Source organism: Strongylocentrotus purpuratus, unplaced genomic scaffold, assembly GCF_000002235.5.
Source record: "Strongylocentrotus purpuratus isolate Spur 01 unplaced genomic scaffold, Spur_5.0 spur5_scaffold_5, whole genome shotgun sequence".
NCBI lineage: Eukaryota > Metazoa > Echinodermata > Echinoidea > Camarodonta > Strongylocentrotidae > Strongylocentrotus > Strongylocentrotus purpuratus.
Window position 1 is genome coordinate 26,758,249 of NW_022145611.1, and position 16,457 is coordinate 26,774,705.

Below are 16,457 nucleotides of genomic sequence, written 5' to 3' on the forward strand. Positions count from 1 at the left end.
ATATGCATTTGTGAGCTAGTGAAGTGAGCGAGCAAAATGTTAAGATTTGTGTGGTCGCAATGCGAAAAATTACATCTTATAAAGAGGAAAAGTAATACTGATGTGGTTTTAAGCACAGTCTAATCATGAAAGACTGAAAAGACCTTTAATGAAAAACATAATTACATAAAATCGAAGTGAGAGGGAGCGTAGCGAGCGAGCTCAAGTTAGGGTGAAAAATAAAGAAAAAGTTGCTCTTAATCGCTTTAGATTAGGAGCATATTTTATGGTGAAAGGAAAAGGGGCACTTATCCTAAGGGAAAAGGATATTTATTAAAAAGATTAGAGCACTTGTCAAAGTACTTGAAAGGGGAAATTATCAGAGGTGAAGACTGGGCACTTCTCGCACCTGATAAGGGGCACTCATCAGAGGAGAAATAGGCACTTATTACAAAGGAATAGGCACTATTTTTGAATAAGCACTATTTGAAAAGGATAAGGGGCACGTGTAAAAATAAAAGGGTCACCTATCAGAGCTGAAAATGGGCACTTATTACAAATTTAAAGAGGGTACCTCTCAATTTTTGAATAAGGGCACTCATCAGAAATGAAAAGGGGCATACAAAAGAAAAGAGGCACATGTCAAAATATTAGGGGCACCTCTCAGATTTTAAAAGCGGCCATTAATCCAACGTGGAAAAGGCTTCTTGGACCTTTACATGGGTATTAAGCTGAAATGAATAGGGGCACTTCTGAGAATGGAAAGGGGCAATTTTAACAGATTTTAATAGAGGCATTATTGATGAGAAGGTAAAGAGGATCTTATTAAGAATAAAAGAGGCATTTATCAGAGATGAAAAGGGACACTCATCAGAGATGAAAAGGGGCACTTATGCGAAGAGGAATGGGCACTTATTACAAAGGAAAAGGGCACTTGTTAAAGTAAAAGGGGCACCACTTACATTTGAATAGTGGCACTTATCAATTGCACTTATAAGATTGTAAAACGGGCACCTATATAATACAAATAATAAGGGGTACTTATCTGAATTTAAAGGTGCACTTTTCCTATGTAAAAAGGGGCAATTTAGGAGTACATTAAAAAGGTGTGCCCCCTGCCCCCCGGGTCCGCCACTTCTGCATCGACAAACCTCACCCACTCGATACAATATATGAAAAACGATGGAGCGAACCGACAGCGGCGAGGCGTCAGCGGCGAGTAAGCTGAACGACCAAGCAAGGATGGGTCTTGGAGGGGGTCAGAACCCCCTCCCTGAGTAGGAAGCATTTGCAATTTTAGAACTACTTAGGCGAATTTTAAGGCACTTCCTATACGGCGTAAAATTGCTTTCTCCTACCTCCTCCAAGAGTAGCGATCTTTTGCAATTTGAGAACCACATTTGACGCATTAATGTCCACCGGCACTTCCTGGAAAAAACCGAGGTCTTCTGATTGGTTAGAAGTTAGAGAAAAGTGATCTGTCATGTCGTTCAAACCTTTCTTTTCCTTTTTTCCCTTTCCTTTCCCTTTCCTTTCCCTTTCCCTCTCATTTACACCTCCCCCTTTTCTCATTTTCCCCGACAGCAGTGCAATTCTACCGACAGAATCCTGACAATATCCCGACCCTCCCCCCCCCCCCCCTTTGGCGACGCCCCTGTTTGTTATTCCAGTATTCTTTTAAAAGAAATGTCTCGTGCTCTCACACCTCTCTTCTATCGTTGTTTAATTCTCTTTCCCCCTTTTTTCCTCTTTTTTGTTGTTGTCTTTTTGTGCTTTTGGGGGGGGGCGGAGGGGCTATACGCCTGGCAAGAGGGACCCCATATTATGCACACTGCAAAATTGCATGCCTCCTCCCTTTTCCCGGTAAAAAAAAACACTTTCTTATAATATCATCCCCCTTTCTTCCTTTTCCGCCTTTTACTCCTCTTCCCTTTTCTTTATTTTCCCTTTTTCTTTTTCCCCCTTTCCCCTCCCCCCCCCCCCCCCTCCCCCCTTTTTTTTTTTACTTCAAACTGAAGCTATCAGTAAAAAAAATATGCAAATCTCTCGTATGGTTTCAACGAACTCAAACCAAGATTTCGATGTATGGTTTATGGTATTACGCGCATGCACGATACCATAAACCTTACAAGTTTGTATAATGTTATACTGATAGCTTCAGTTTGAGGTGCACAGCTACAGCGTAGAGCTTCTACTATCTAGTGACGGTACTGAGCGACGATGTCGACATCGAAGCCCTAAACGGAGGCTTACCGATATCGGATGTGATCCAAATTCAGGTGAAAATGCGATATATGATTGTGATAAAAATTAGTAAAAAATTGGGCTAAAATTCCTTTGCTAAGAATGGATATGAAATTGCTAATAAAAATTGATACGAAAGTACACTAGATTAGACTAGCCTAGGTCACACATAGGTGCATTACTATCCTGGCTGTGTATTAAAAGCTGTGCTTTTGATTCTCAACATTTCAAACACCACTGTACAAAACTCAACTGATATCATTCAAAATCGTTGCTTTAGTGACAATTGATGACTCCTAAGTAGCAGTAAAATACAATTTTTTCAACTTACTGATGTTAAAAAGAATAATTTAAAAATTGAAATTGTAGGTCTAGTGTCAAATTTGCCGATCAACTCAATCGGTACTGTATGCAGTCTATGCAATAGTGTGTGGTGTGTGTATAAATACCTGCCTCTCAGCAAGTATGCAGTGTTAGAGGTCAATACGCATTAGCATTGACTCTATGCTTTGCTGGAGTGGCTTAAGTCTAGGTGCCATAGACTATTTATTATTGTTTACAAATTGTAAACAATAACAATGTAGATTCTAGTCCCTATCTCATTTATATGTCATTTATTTGTTTTAAAAGTTTATAGGGCCTAGATCTAGATCTAAATCTAGATCTAAATCTAGATCTAGACTAGTCTAGTATTAGTAGGGAGGCCAATGCCCAAATCTAACTTTTTAATAACAAATTTGTTTAAAATAAAACAAAGGTTAAAAGAAAGCATTTTTTTTCACTAAGACAGCTCGCCCATCTGCCGACTCCAGAAGTTCCATAAAATAGGAGATATCCAGCTCTTTTCTATGCTATTCCTTCTACGCCTGGCCGTACTAAGAGCCTTGAAACAATCAATTTCAATTCAATTTCAATTCAGAACTTTATTTCAGACTCAACTACACAAGGCAGAGGTCCATAAAACATATGTTACATAGATATATAGGGAGTATAAACATGATGAGTATAATAACAACAAATCTTACAAAGAGTATAACTAAACTACTAGGCCTACGTACAAACAATCTAAACTCTAAGAGTAACATGTAACCTGCAAGGTTGATAACAGCATAACAAACTAACTCTAAGCTGTACCTGTAACTGTAAAATTAAAATAAGTACGTATTACAATCAATAACAATCTATTAAAGTTGTATCTCGTAACAATCTGTCTCTGTTCAACTAACCAAAACGATAAACTAATAATAAATAACTATTATAAAAAAACAAAGAAACAAGGATACTGGAATCCTTGGTAACAGGAACATAATGATCAATCGCCATGTGTCAGTAGGCTATTCAGCCAAAATCTCCAGAGGCCCGATGTGTATCTAAGACAACTATACGAGGGGTTCACTAACATCTTTAAAATACCATTCTCAGACACATCCACTCTCTGGATGAACTTATACATAAGATTTCGTAATACAGCCGAACAGGCTGGAACATTCCCTACATTCAACTCAGCAAACATTTGACTAGCACTAAAGTATCTAGGTACCCTAAGAAGCATTCTCATGGCATCATTATAGGCAACAGTAAGCCTGTACAAACTGCTCTTGTTAAAAGTACACCACAGATGCGCAGTGTATAGAGGTGTACAGTATGCCCTAAATAAAGCCACCTTCACATCCGGAGAACACATATGAAATTTCCTAACAAGCATATTACCTTGAGCATATAATTTACGACACTGTCGACTAATATCTTTATCATCACTGAAATCCTCAGTAAAGAAATGACCAAGATACATGGCCTCTGTACAGACATTGAGTTTAGCTCCACACAAATAAAAATCCGGGAATACCAATCTACGGTGTTCCTTACATCTAATTATCATAACATGACTCTTTTTTGCATTATATTTGACATCATTATCATATCCATAATGAGAACAAATCTTGAGCAAACTCTGCAACCCAGCAGTTGACGGGCTAATAATAACGAGATCATCTGTATACATTAAATGATTGACTACCATACCACCAACTACACAGCCTTTTTTACAAGCATTCAAATTGTCAGATAGACCATCCATGTACAGGTTAAAGAGAAAGGGAGAAAGAGTACCACCTTGTCTAACACCATTACTGACATGGAATGGTTCAGAGACACTACTTCCCCATCTAGCCATCATTGTTTGATGGGCATACCAAAACACGAGTATCCTAATCAGGTACTTAGGAATACCTCTATCAGCCATTTTCGTAAACAGCCTATCATGATTTATCCGATCAAAAGCTTTAGAAGCATCAAGAAAACAAAGAAACAAGGAAGAATTTTTGCTACGATAACTTGCAATGATTTCCTTCAGAGCAAATATACACATGTCAGTGCCATGTTTGGCTTTAAAACCGAACTGGTTATCTTTAGTAAGAATATACATCTCTAACCTACCAAGCAATATCTTTTCCAGCACTTTGGACAGGACACTTGCCAATGCTATAGGTCTATAGTTGTCCTTACTAGTAATGCGACCAGCTTTATTTTTAATGACTGGCACCAAAACAACGGAAATCATACTATCTGGTAAGATACCATGAATCAAAAAGCCCGAAATGCACATTGCAAGCAACGGCATGAGTTTCGGGCTTGCAAGCTTTAGATGTTCAGCTGTAATAGTATCAAGACCACATGACTTATTGTCATCTAATTTTCTGATAGCTTCTTTAACCTCCTCTGGAGAGATAACCATATTTACATCAAAGTCAACATTGGTAACATCCTGCACCGTACTCTGTACACAATTAAACAAATCCTTGTAATGATTACACCACAATTCACTTATTTTTTCATCACCAGAGATACCTTCAATATTAGTTGGAAGAGGCGCTTTACTATTATTAACACCTTTAATTTCTTTCCAAAACTCATAATAACTTTTACCCTGCAATTTACGAGCAACAGAGTCCGCCCGCATAACATTCTCATTATTCTTTATAAAACGGAGAGCATACTTGAATCGTGCATTGGCCCTCTTCTTTAGTTCAAATAACCGTCCCTGTCTGTTTTTGCCAGCTTCAACCCAAAGTAGGTGAGCCTCTCGGTCCCAAAAATTACGTTGAGAATTAGACAGGACCGAGGGAATAGGCGTGTCATCATGGTCATTGCCCGGACAACAAGTTCAAAACTTCGCGCGAAAGTACATTCATCATCACCGGCTAGCCTTGAATTAGTCGCACACACCAACACAGTACTACAGGCCGGCCAGGTACGGTAATTGCATGCAAGCCGCAATCGAGCCATGCTAGCATGCCATGGCATGGAGGGTCAAAACATAATGAGAGAAAGCTCGAAAGCCACTCATTGTAAATTAAGAAAGTGATTGAAATAAATAAATAGGCCTACCTTAGTTTTGAGATGTATTCCAATTACTATTTCCTCATGAGTAAAGATCAATCTGACACTGCATTATCAACGATCGATAAATCCAACTTGCATGCAGCGAACACAGTTAGTGACCATAAACTAAGCTTACATTCCTAATCGTAAATATCGTAAATAAAGTGGGGGTGATGTGGATGTTTTAGAGGGTGGATATCAAGAGAAACAACAGAGTTGTCCGTATGCATGTGATTAGTCACAATTAACTCTCAAAACCTTGCAACTTTCACATCCATTAAGTTGTAAACATCTGTTTATCCCATATTTTTACAACTTGATGCTTGGGAGGACTTAATTTCTTATGTTTTTCTTTGTTCTATGATTTTCCAGGCTACCAATATCAACTTCTGGCACACAGTGAGCTTTTCATTTAACACGATTTCAGGTGTGTGAAATCGTGCGTCGAAGACAGTGCAAAGATGGCAACACAAGAAACCTGTACTATTAGGACTTGCATCACAAAGCCCCCGAGCATATTCATGCATATAACATTATTATTTTCCTCTCTCATTATATGTTTATTCCTTTTTGGTCTTGGCTCTGCTGGGAATGTGAGCCCAAGAGCTGAACTCTATGTGCCTAACTACAAGTACTATCATAATGTATCCTCCATCGGGACATTCATTACCGACCTGGTCGTCAAACATCCAACCTACTTTCGATTAGATTTAAACTTCAAGTCCCGCTCCAACATTCCTCAGTACGTCTTGCACATGACCAATTTTTCAAGCTCAAGGATATCGTATGGAAGCCACGGTGTGTCAAATGTCAAGCCCCGCCTCCTCCTCTCGTTCGGGGAACATGCTAGAGAGTTCTTCCCAGTTGAAAGTATGATACATCTTCTGAAAAGAATCACAAGAGGGCTGTATGCTCCACTCAATAGCCCGGAGGACCAGTACACCAAACATGTTCTTTCTCAGCTGGATATTTACATCATTGTTATGGCTAATCCAGATGGAAGACATCTCATTGAAAAGACGGGTAACTACTGCTGGAGGGGGACTAGCACTGGGGTGGACTTGGACAGGAACTTTCCTTGGAATTTTGGAGGTCGTGGAAGCTCAGGGGATCCTGGTGATGAGGAGTTTAGAGGGCCATTTCCACATTCAGGTACATACATGAAGCGTAATCCTATTTGATTAATGTTATACCATAGTCACACCTCCAGAGTCCAGACTGACTCCAGACCAACCAGTTCTTTGCCATTTAGGGTTATGTACATGTAATTTTGTGTTTGGTCTGTTTCTGGTCCGGTTTGGGTTTCGTTCATGTGTTTTTCATTGGTAGTATTGAGAATGCATTTTAAAAGCAAGGACAAGGCCGTCTAACATTCAAATCAGTTTGGTGCAGAATAATTGTACAGGCACTGCAAGTAAAAATCCCTTCAAATTGAAATAGTCAAAATTTGTCTGCTGTTGACAATGAGTTTCATTAAAAGATTATTGTATGTTATTAAATCATTTCCTCAATCACGATGTGTTGATTAATTCTGTTATTGTGAATTTGCTATGGTTTCATTTCATCAGGTACATTAGAGCCTTGTTCAGATATAATGTGGCAAAACCGCAATGTTTTTTAATGACATAAAGTGTACTACGGTACACTACACATTGCTGTTTCTTATAGCAGTGAATATGCGCAAGACCTGTTTTGTGCATAGTAGGAATTCATTTTCACATAAAGAAAACCTTGTGGCTTTTTGTAGCGGCTTACCGTGTCATATCTTTAGAGCCTTAAATTCTTGCTGTTGTTGTCGATATAGTTTTTATGGCGCGTGTCATTCAGATTTGAATATTAAGAATTCAATTGTCACAAGTTTGGAACAACTCTTATACACCTTAATGCAGTGAGGCAAAGTGGTCTTGTGGATAAGACTGATCGCTTCACAATGCAATGTACTGATTCCCAGCTTCTCCTTTATACCCCATGTTATTAAATTTTATTCTCCTTTTTCTCTTTTTAAAGGAAAATGCACTCACATTATTATTTTCCGGGGTAAGAATTCATTTGTCTCCCTGTCACCTTTAAAATCGACACTTTTACAACTTCACTGAAGTTGAATGAAAGTAATATTAAATGCACTTGTAGTGATTGTTAATACTTTAGGTTTGATGAATAACATAATGATAATATTTTCCATTCTATCATCTACTCAGAACCTGAAGGCAGAGTCTACTTGGAGCTGTCAAACACACATCACTTTGATGCCTTCATCTCATTCCACTCTGGAATCAAACAAATCTACATTCCATTTGCTGGTATGTTTTTTTGATTGTTGTGAAAATGTAGATGTAGATAGGGTCAGGCTAACCCCATGGGTGCGTCACTCTCCACATGACTAGCTACGCATCCGCGTCCTGAAAAAGTATTGAAAGGGTGTCTTTTTCAGTACACGGCGTTGTCGCCGTTTTTCTCAAAAAGGGGTGTTTTTCAAGCATTGATCGCACAAAAGCAAAACAAGGGCACCTTTTCATTTCAGGTTTACAGGTCTGGCGTCATCAACGTTTTCCTATAAAAGGGTGTGTTTTTCAAGCACTGATCGAACAAAAACCTAAAAAAGGGTACCTTTTCAGGTTTACAGGTTTCAGAAAAGGTGCGATACGCCATTAGGGTCCATTTCAGAGGTTGATGGACACGGGTGGGTAGCACTTTTGTATGAGAGTGACCCCCCTAGGAGGCTAACTTGGCACTAGGCTCAACTTAGCCTTGCACTGCTAGGGACCCTCAAGCAGAAATGCCTGCAAATTTCATGGGTTGTTTGTGTAGAATATATCCCCTTAACATAGATAAAACTGAAAGACACTGTAAAGCACAAGGAAATCTACAATCAAACCTGTCTTAGTCGCCACCTCTTATAAAGGCCACCTTTCAGTAGTGGCCAAGTATTTTGTCTCCCTCAAGAAAAAAACGGTGTTGTAGAACCTGTGTCAAATGGCCACCTGTCTACATTGGCCACTTTTTTTGTTTCCCTTTGGTTAGCTTCAATAGACAGGTTTGATTGTATCATCTTCAGCTTTTATAAATATGAGATTTTATAGTTCCACCATCTTTTATTTGTTGGATAAACCCTCCAACACCTTATTCCTTGTTTTGTCTTCCAATATTGCATTTCTCTCCTTTTGTTTCTTTATCACAGATTCTGCCTCTAGAAAGGCCAAAATAGTCCCAGTGAATAGTATTGTCCAGCTTGCTTTAGCTGAAGCAATGTCTAAGGCAGGAGGCTCTTCATTTAAATATGGAATAGGCTATAACCTCTGTGAATACCCTGCTGATGGCACCATATATGATTATATGGCTGGTGTCAAAAAGGTAAGCTATTATCTGTAATATGCCTAGTGTACAGGAGGGATTAGACCTCCCTTCAAGGTCGGTCACTGGACAGGTGGTTATCTCATCAAATCAGCTCTCAGTTAACATAAGAAAACGAGGATCATGGGGGACCAATGGTCACCGATTAGGCATTGTGTTTTATATAGAGGGCGCAAGTAGCTACATGTAGTGCAGTGGGCCTTTGAAGCTAAACTTTAGAACGGGTCTTCCAATTATATTTGGAAGAAAACTGCAAGGGAACAAAAACAGTCTGTAAGGTCTTTGAATGATCAAAATGAAACAAATTGACTCAATCTTGCTAAAAATAAAATATGCACACACAAAAATATGTACATGTTTATACATACGCATTTATACACATTTTTGTGTGTGCGCATTTGAATATATATATATATACATATGTATATTGTATAGGACCACACACATGTGGCATGAAAGTTTGGTCCAATCTTTTCAGCTACATCTATTCCCTGTTATACTTTTATTATAAAGGCATTTGAAGAGCAATCCTGCTCTGGGGATATTTCTACTTTAATATTCTTCCAAACTGACATCAATAGAATGAGAATGCTCACAAATTATTTGTCATCTTTGCCAGAACTCGGCCTTTTCTTTGAAGACTGAAAACATTCACTGTTATGTACAATTATGCCCATTGAAGAAGTCAGTAATGCTGCTATATTATACATAAAGGCGTTGCTGAGCACTAGGTTGTTAAATGCAGTATGTCAGTTGTCTCATACTTTTTATTGCCAAAATCATTAGAGATGTAATTGATCCATGCTATTGTATTACTTTTTTTTATAATAGTGAAAATCTTTAAATATGAGTGAAGGAAAACAGGGTCTAGATGGAGGTTAAAGCATCAAAGGCAGTGTTTTTAAAAGGCTGCAATACCCTGAATGTTATTTGTTGAGATACGATACAGTAAGATTTCAGACGCAGTGTGTATGGTCATGGAAAACTGGTAAAATACATATCAGGAGTTTTGAGCAAGACTTTGGTGTAATGATATTCTGATTTGTTTCTACTGTAAGTGTTTAAATGTACATTATGCTATTGTGATGTAGTAATACAATATTGCATAATCCCCAGAATCAGAAACTCGCTATTTTTTTTGTAACCCTTGTAATACTTCAGGCTTTGTTTTCTTTTCAGATATTCAGCTTTGTTGTTTCCTTTAAACAATTTAAAAAAATACAAATGTATTATGTATTTTTTACCAGACTAGATGAGTTCAACTGATATGTCTATTCTTCTACAGATACCATATTCCTTGAATGTTGAGATGTGGGGTGAGGGTGATGTAGATAATAAACAGTGCTTTGATCTCTTCAATCCTCCAAATGAAAAATTAGTAGTAAGTATGAACATATCTTCACCCTTATGGGTTCTTCTTATTGATGAAAATTAGTTCTTTCTTCACTTTCAGTAGAAAAATTACCTGTTTCGGTGAGTTTTTATTTGCCATGCCTGATGCTGCAAGCTTCTTCAGACCTGTTTCGTAGCTGACGCTATTTATGATGCATTACATCATGGGGGAAATGGGATGGTAGAGTGAAAAAAAAGAGTGTGTCGGCCTAAGTATCAGTTCAAGGATGTATCGCATTTGTACTGCATGGCAAGTGAAGGCTTTAAGAAAAAGGTAATTCTTCTACGAGTTGTGAAGAGAGAACTAACTTTCAATGACAATCAGATGAACCTCTTGAGTGATTTAAGGGCTTTTCTTATTGTATCAAAGATTTATTTGAAGGACAGCTATGTTGATGAACAGTTTATTTATTTATTTATTAATTTATTGCCAGATTATGGCATGAGACAATGCATCATTTTGGTAATTGTTGATGAAAAGTTGATCAGATACTAGTTTCAAGGTTGAGAGAACAAAATATGTTTTGCATTGGTATATGTTTCTTCATTATAAATTCCCACAAAGATATGCAATGTACTATATTTTCTGGTGCATATTACAGTATGATTTGTGTTGAAATATTTAAAAAGTGCATAAAAGGACAGCTTTAAGATGATTATCTTGCATATTTTGAGTGTCCATAAACTTGAAATTGGGTTAAAAGTTTTCATTATTGATAAAATGTATTTTATGAGTTAAAAGATGTAATATTTCTGTGGCACCTGTTGAATTTGAACACTAGCTATCATACCTAATGTTATGTTATGGCATGCACATTCGTTAATTGAATTTAAACCTTATTATTACCTCTGTTCATTTTCCTAAATATTATTTTTGACATCTTACAGGCCTCACTAGATGACAGTATGCCTCTGTATGATGCACTCTTTACACACTTAGTGCATTGGAAACAAAAGCAAATTCATGAGCAGTACCACCAATTAGGGGTAAGTAAATGAGACCAGTCTCTTAGTTTTATTATTCTTTACTTCTGTTAGCTTCTTATGTTTTATATTTTTATTTATTCATAATATAATGCTCTTCAAGATCTCAGCAGATGGTATATAACAAGAACAAAATTAGGAGTTACATCATGAATACATTCATACATAAATATTACTCAATATATTATATCTATTTTCTGAATGACTTCGACAGCATCCTTGCTAATATGTATACTAATTAAGGAAAGGCATGTCTTAATTATTGAGAAGTTAAATTCTCTCTACTTGTGCAAGTTTTATATTACGAATAGGAATGTAGGATGCATCTGTCTTATTTGCTTCTTTCTTACAGCAGACTGATCTGTACATTCCAAAGAGCTATGTCATTCCCTTCTTACTATGCCTGTGCGTCTTCCTGGCAATCTTCTGTCGTCAAGTACCATGTGCCTTCAACCACCGCTTCTATTCCCGCAAGAGGGTCGTTAGCTTACGTTCCCTCAGCTCCACGTTCACCGTCAGCGGTATCAAGATCACGTGACACAAACTACAGCATGCCCTTTTTGTTAGGTAATTTATTGTGTGTATTAAAAGTAAATCCAGAAGGCGCTCAAAATACGTACGCGCTGGCGGACGGTGCTATAGCTGCCTATTGACGCCAACAGAATACGGCTCTTACGCAGATGGCATGTTCCGATAACTACACTGGGGGAACGTGCCCCTTTAAGTGGATATGCCATGAAGATGCATCAGGTGACAAGTCATGTGATTTGTGAGAGAGATTATCAGCTTGAAACATCATTTACAACAAACTTTACCTTCCCTTCCCTCAAGTTTCAATTTCAATAGCAAAACAATTTTTATATTGTTCATGACCAAAATGTGCAATCCTTCATCTAATGTTCTGTTAACTTTGATGATATTGAATAGTCTGAATTAAGATCTGTCACTCAAATGAATGTCACAATGATAGAAAAACATGAGGTAAGCCTGCCTATTGGTTTTGATTTTGAATCTTTTTGTGTGCATACAATGCACACAAAGTTTGTAACACGATGCAAAAATTATTTAATTACAATTTACGCTGCATTACGCATCAACAAAATTTTGCAGTTTGTTAATGTTATTGGGTTTTATGTTCAGGTAGATATGTTGAGGAAACATTTTTTTTTATTGGATATTGAAAGAGTGATTTAATCTTTCCAATAATTGCAATTTGATATGCATTTGTATCACAGCTGCATCAAAATATTGTGAATTTTGTGCAGGGTTTAGGAATATTTACCAATGCGTGTATATCTTGTATGTTTACCTGTAGCCTGGTGAATCTAGAGTCAAATATATAAATAGTTTTGCAATACAAAGGGTAGCTTATTTATTCAGATGTTACTCATAATGTCAGCAATATTATATAACTCAGTGCCTGACAAGTGAGGGGTTTGTGATGTGTGAATATTGATATAGATCAAGATAAACAAGGGTATACTTCTCTCAAAGAATGCAGCAAAATGAGTCAAAAAGTTCTTTAAAAGTTAAAGGAAATTGTTATCAAGAATAAAGAGAAGGAAAAAACAAATTAAAAATCAATTTAACACAGATGCTGACACACCCTTCGAGTACCTCTATCATTTGCTTTGCAATGACAATTTCATAAATTTCAATTTTAATTATTGTTGATAAAGCTATAGATCTTTCCCAATAATATATCTAGGGCTCGGGTATAATACACAAATATTGAATCTCCAGCGCTCAATATAACAATACATGCAAACAAAAAATACAAAATTTCTTACTAATGATATATGTCACTGAAGCCGCAGGCAAAGGGTGAGGTATAATGGCACCAGGGAAATTCTGAATATGTAGGTGAATATTTGTTATATTGAACAAGAAAATGCATGCAATATTTGTTGTATAAAATTTAGGATATACATGTTCTCATGCATTTACTCCTCTGGAGTCAGTCCCTCTTGATTACATTCAGGTTGCCTTCCATCAGATGTGCGCAGCTAGTATGCAAGACAATGGAAACAATGGGTATGCATAGGGGGATAGGTGCACTGCCTGTGTAATTCACTTTTATATGTGCTATACCATGCAAAATATGTTTTTTACCAAGCACCAAGCACAAATTGTTGATTGTCACATGACACATTTTAGCTGAGAAGATACTTGCAAACAAATACCCTATTTTATATAAATACATGTAGATATTTTCCTCAGAAAAAATAAATTATGAAATGGGAGAGGTGCTCTAAGAATATGTCATAGAGTTGGCAATTTGGACTTGATTGATTACTACTTTAAAATTTCATGAGTTTTTTTATCGTTCATTGGATTTTCCTTATACATTTACTGACCCGCTTTTCTCTTTTTTCTGTTTTTATTATAAAAACAAATTAATGATAACTTGAATTGAATACAACTAATGTCGTTAAAGAAGTGAAGGAATAGGAGTTCTGTATAATGCATTTTATTCCATGAAGTAGTTCTAGGTGATATCCGGCATTGTGATATCCTGTTTTGAGTACCAGGGCATTAAACAAATTGATAAAAATGAAATGCTTGTATCTAAAAACAGAACAAAAGATTTGTGTTTCAGAGACATCACACTCTATACCGTTTTTTCTGGAGCTGAATGTTGGTTCTATGACACAAATCAACTCAAATCAATATCTTGGTTATATTTATGTTACTTTACTAAGAGTTATGTACCACATTTGTATCACTGAGAGTATTCTTTGTGATGATAATTATCTTTGTTTGGGTTAGTGCCAAAAGCTATTTCATTATTTTGAATTTTGAATGTGCATGGTTTTTATACAATTATCTAAAGTGATCTTTTTTCTTCCAACTGTACTTTATGTATAAATGACACATTTACATTCTATGTGATTAGGTAAGGTAAAAGGGATAGTTGAGTTCTGTTTTCAGACTGCAAATATCCTTCAAAGTGCATGGTTATTGCTCTTATTCTTATCTATGACATTTCTAGTGCCCTTTTAAAATTGCTATGAAGGTCATTTTAGACCCCAGAATGTGTGAAATTTAGCCAATACGATCATACCAATTCAGCTCCACTTTTAAAGAATATGGTGACCATTAATTAATTATTTAATTAAAAATAACAATACATGGGCCGGCTGGTTGTGCGTAATATAACCAACACGAAAATGCCAACAAAAATAAGCCAACATCGGCATTGGCTGAAATACGACGTAAAAGGCGCTATTTCGTTTTTGCAACGGCTTTTTCAAATTATCTAATATTTGTGGTGGTACACAAGTATTAGAAATAGTTATATTTATGGATATTCAGCTGTCTCTGAACATATTTTGATCAAACAAAGATGATTTTGTCATTTAGATTATATGTTCTTTCAAATTTGACACTCAGTTTTTCACTATCTCACAAAAAAAATGTGTAGCACCCTCTGCAACAGAACTCAACTATCCCTTTAATTACATTGTATGATCTTAAAATGATATCCTTTTTTAGAGTCTTGTGAAATTAATGAACCTACTTAAAAAGCAATGAATGAGGTGGCCCATAGGCTATTATTATTATTATTATTATATGTAGGCCCACAGTTTTGTGTCAAATAATATGTGTAAGATTTGTTTTGTTTGTTCATGTTTGAACACATATGATGTTAAATGTGGAAGGAATCTATGAGTGGATATACATGTTGCTGTGAAAAGAAGCAGACAAATTAAAGAAACATATGAATGAACATTTCAACAGAGTAGATATAATGCTAAAGGTGACAAATTGACACTTTTGGAATCCAGTGAATTGAAATCTTCATTCAAAGCTATTTTAAAAGAAGGGGGGCTCCAGAATATTTTAAGATGGGTCCAAGTCCCTTTTACCTGTAAAGTCATCAGATTTTTTCAGCACCCAAAAATCTCTGACAAGCAAATATAAAGGTTATCAGGGGAAAAGGCAAAGGGGGGTGTGGGAGGGTTCCAGTATACAAATCTGTAAAAATTTGACATGTCTGTGCATAAGCTGGAAATTTTCAAATAATTTATTCCTTACTAAGTTCTTTCAACACTTATTGCACATTGCTATGCCATTAAACCGTCTATCCTATCCACTATTCATCCTCTCCACATCCATGCTTTGTGATTTTGAAAATGAAGTCATTAACCATATAAAGTAACTTGCCTTTTCTGCGGTTACTTCTTTTGAGCCCCTCCCCCCCCCCCCCCTCCTCCTTTGTTATACCAAAGAGACTCTTAGGTGCAGAATAGTAAATGTAAATATCTTTTAATGTAAGTGGTTGAGTGGAATTGTCGTTTCACCATGTACTAAAAACAAAGATCTTGTTTAACATGTAGTTTTTAAGCTTCTACCAACCTTAAATTTGTTATGCAAGCTTTCGTCCACTCCTGTGGACTTTCTCAAGCTAAGTGATTAGTCTGAGTCACACGTTTGCATAACAAATTTAAGGTTGGTAGAAGCTTAAACACTACATTTTATCATTATCCCCAACTGATGAAAGTTTTATGTATCAAAGATCTCGTTTATTTCTTACTTGATGTAGTAAATGAACAATGAGCCTCTTCATCAATGGCAGTATTAATACTCGGTATTGCAACGATGGCCTGATGTTTATAATGGTTGATATTTAATTTATTATTCTTGAATAGAATAAAATATGATGGACTATTCTTTCTTAGGGTACTTTTTGGGGCAGTCGGGTTGATTTATCATGTCCTTTTTTTAACTTTTTAAAATTTGTTCATAGAATTCATTACTTTAGTTCCTGGTAAGTGTATGGTGCTGTAACGTTCAAACTGTTCATACATGTACATATGAAAATCCACTACTCCCATCTATTACTGGGTACATTGTATTTTGTTGTTACTTTAGATTTAAGAGTCAGTTATGTTTATTTTTCTGATGGGATGAGTTTGTTTGATAAAAGCTTAGTAAGATAACAAATCTTACATAACTTTGTTATCTGCAACAACAAAAATCATTATCATTGTTTGGACAATTGCATGGGAATATGCAGCTTTTTAATGCACATTTGTTTGATATAAAATGTGCAATGAACTCTTGGGACTGTGATGGACATACATGTATTTTGCAATCTTTCATAGAAGTCGTTATACTATATG

General features: G+C 36.4%; 1 protein-coding gene across 2 annotated transcripts; it reads left to right on the forward strand.

The window, feature by feature from the left end:
- The first annotated feature begins 2,161 nt into the window (after positions 1–2,161).
- Positions 2,162–13,879, forward strand: LOC100890263 (carboxypeptidase A1). Of its 2 annotated transcripts, XM_030999356.1 has the most exons (8): positions 2,162–2,258; positions 5,977–6,014; positions 6,057–6,756; positions 7,803–7,904; positions 8,783–8,955; positions 10,241–10,336; positions 11,236–11,334; positions 11,684–13,879. In XM_030999356.1, exons 3-8 carry the CDS (start codon positions 6,066–6,068, stop codon positions 11,867–11,869), a joined length of 1,347 nt encoding a protein of 448 aa, XP_030855216.1. In that variant the 5' UTR covers positions 2,162–2,258; positions 5,977–6,014; positions 6,057–6,065; the 3' UTR covers positions 11,870–13,879. The 2 variants fall into 2 exon arrangements, with proteins under 2 accessions (XP_030855216.1, XP_030855217.1); XM_030999357.1 differs by having other exon boundaries at positions 2,192–2,258; positions 5,977–6,756; positions 11,687–13,879.
- The last annotated feature ends 2,578 nt before the right edge of the window (positions 13,880–16,457 follow it).

Bases quoted from the DNA above. Each gene is read 5' to 3' on its own strand.
- LOC100890263 (XM_030999356.1), top strand. From the start codon at position 6,066: ATGGCAACACAAGAAACCTGTACTATTAGGACTTGCATCACAAAGCCC. The intron at 7,905-8,782 runs GTATGTTTTTTT...TCTTTATCACAG, and splicing joins AATCTACATTCCATTTGCTG to ATTCTGCCTCTAGAAAGGCC. The intron at 8,956-10,240 runs GTAAGCTATTAT...ATTCTTCTACAG, and splicing joins ATATGGCTGGTGTCAAAAAG to ATACCATATTCCTTGAATGT.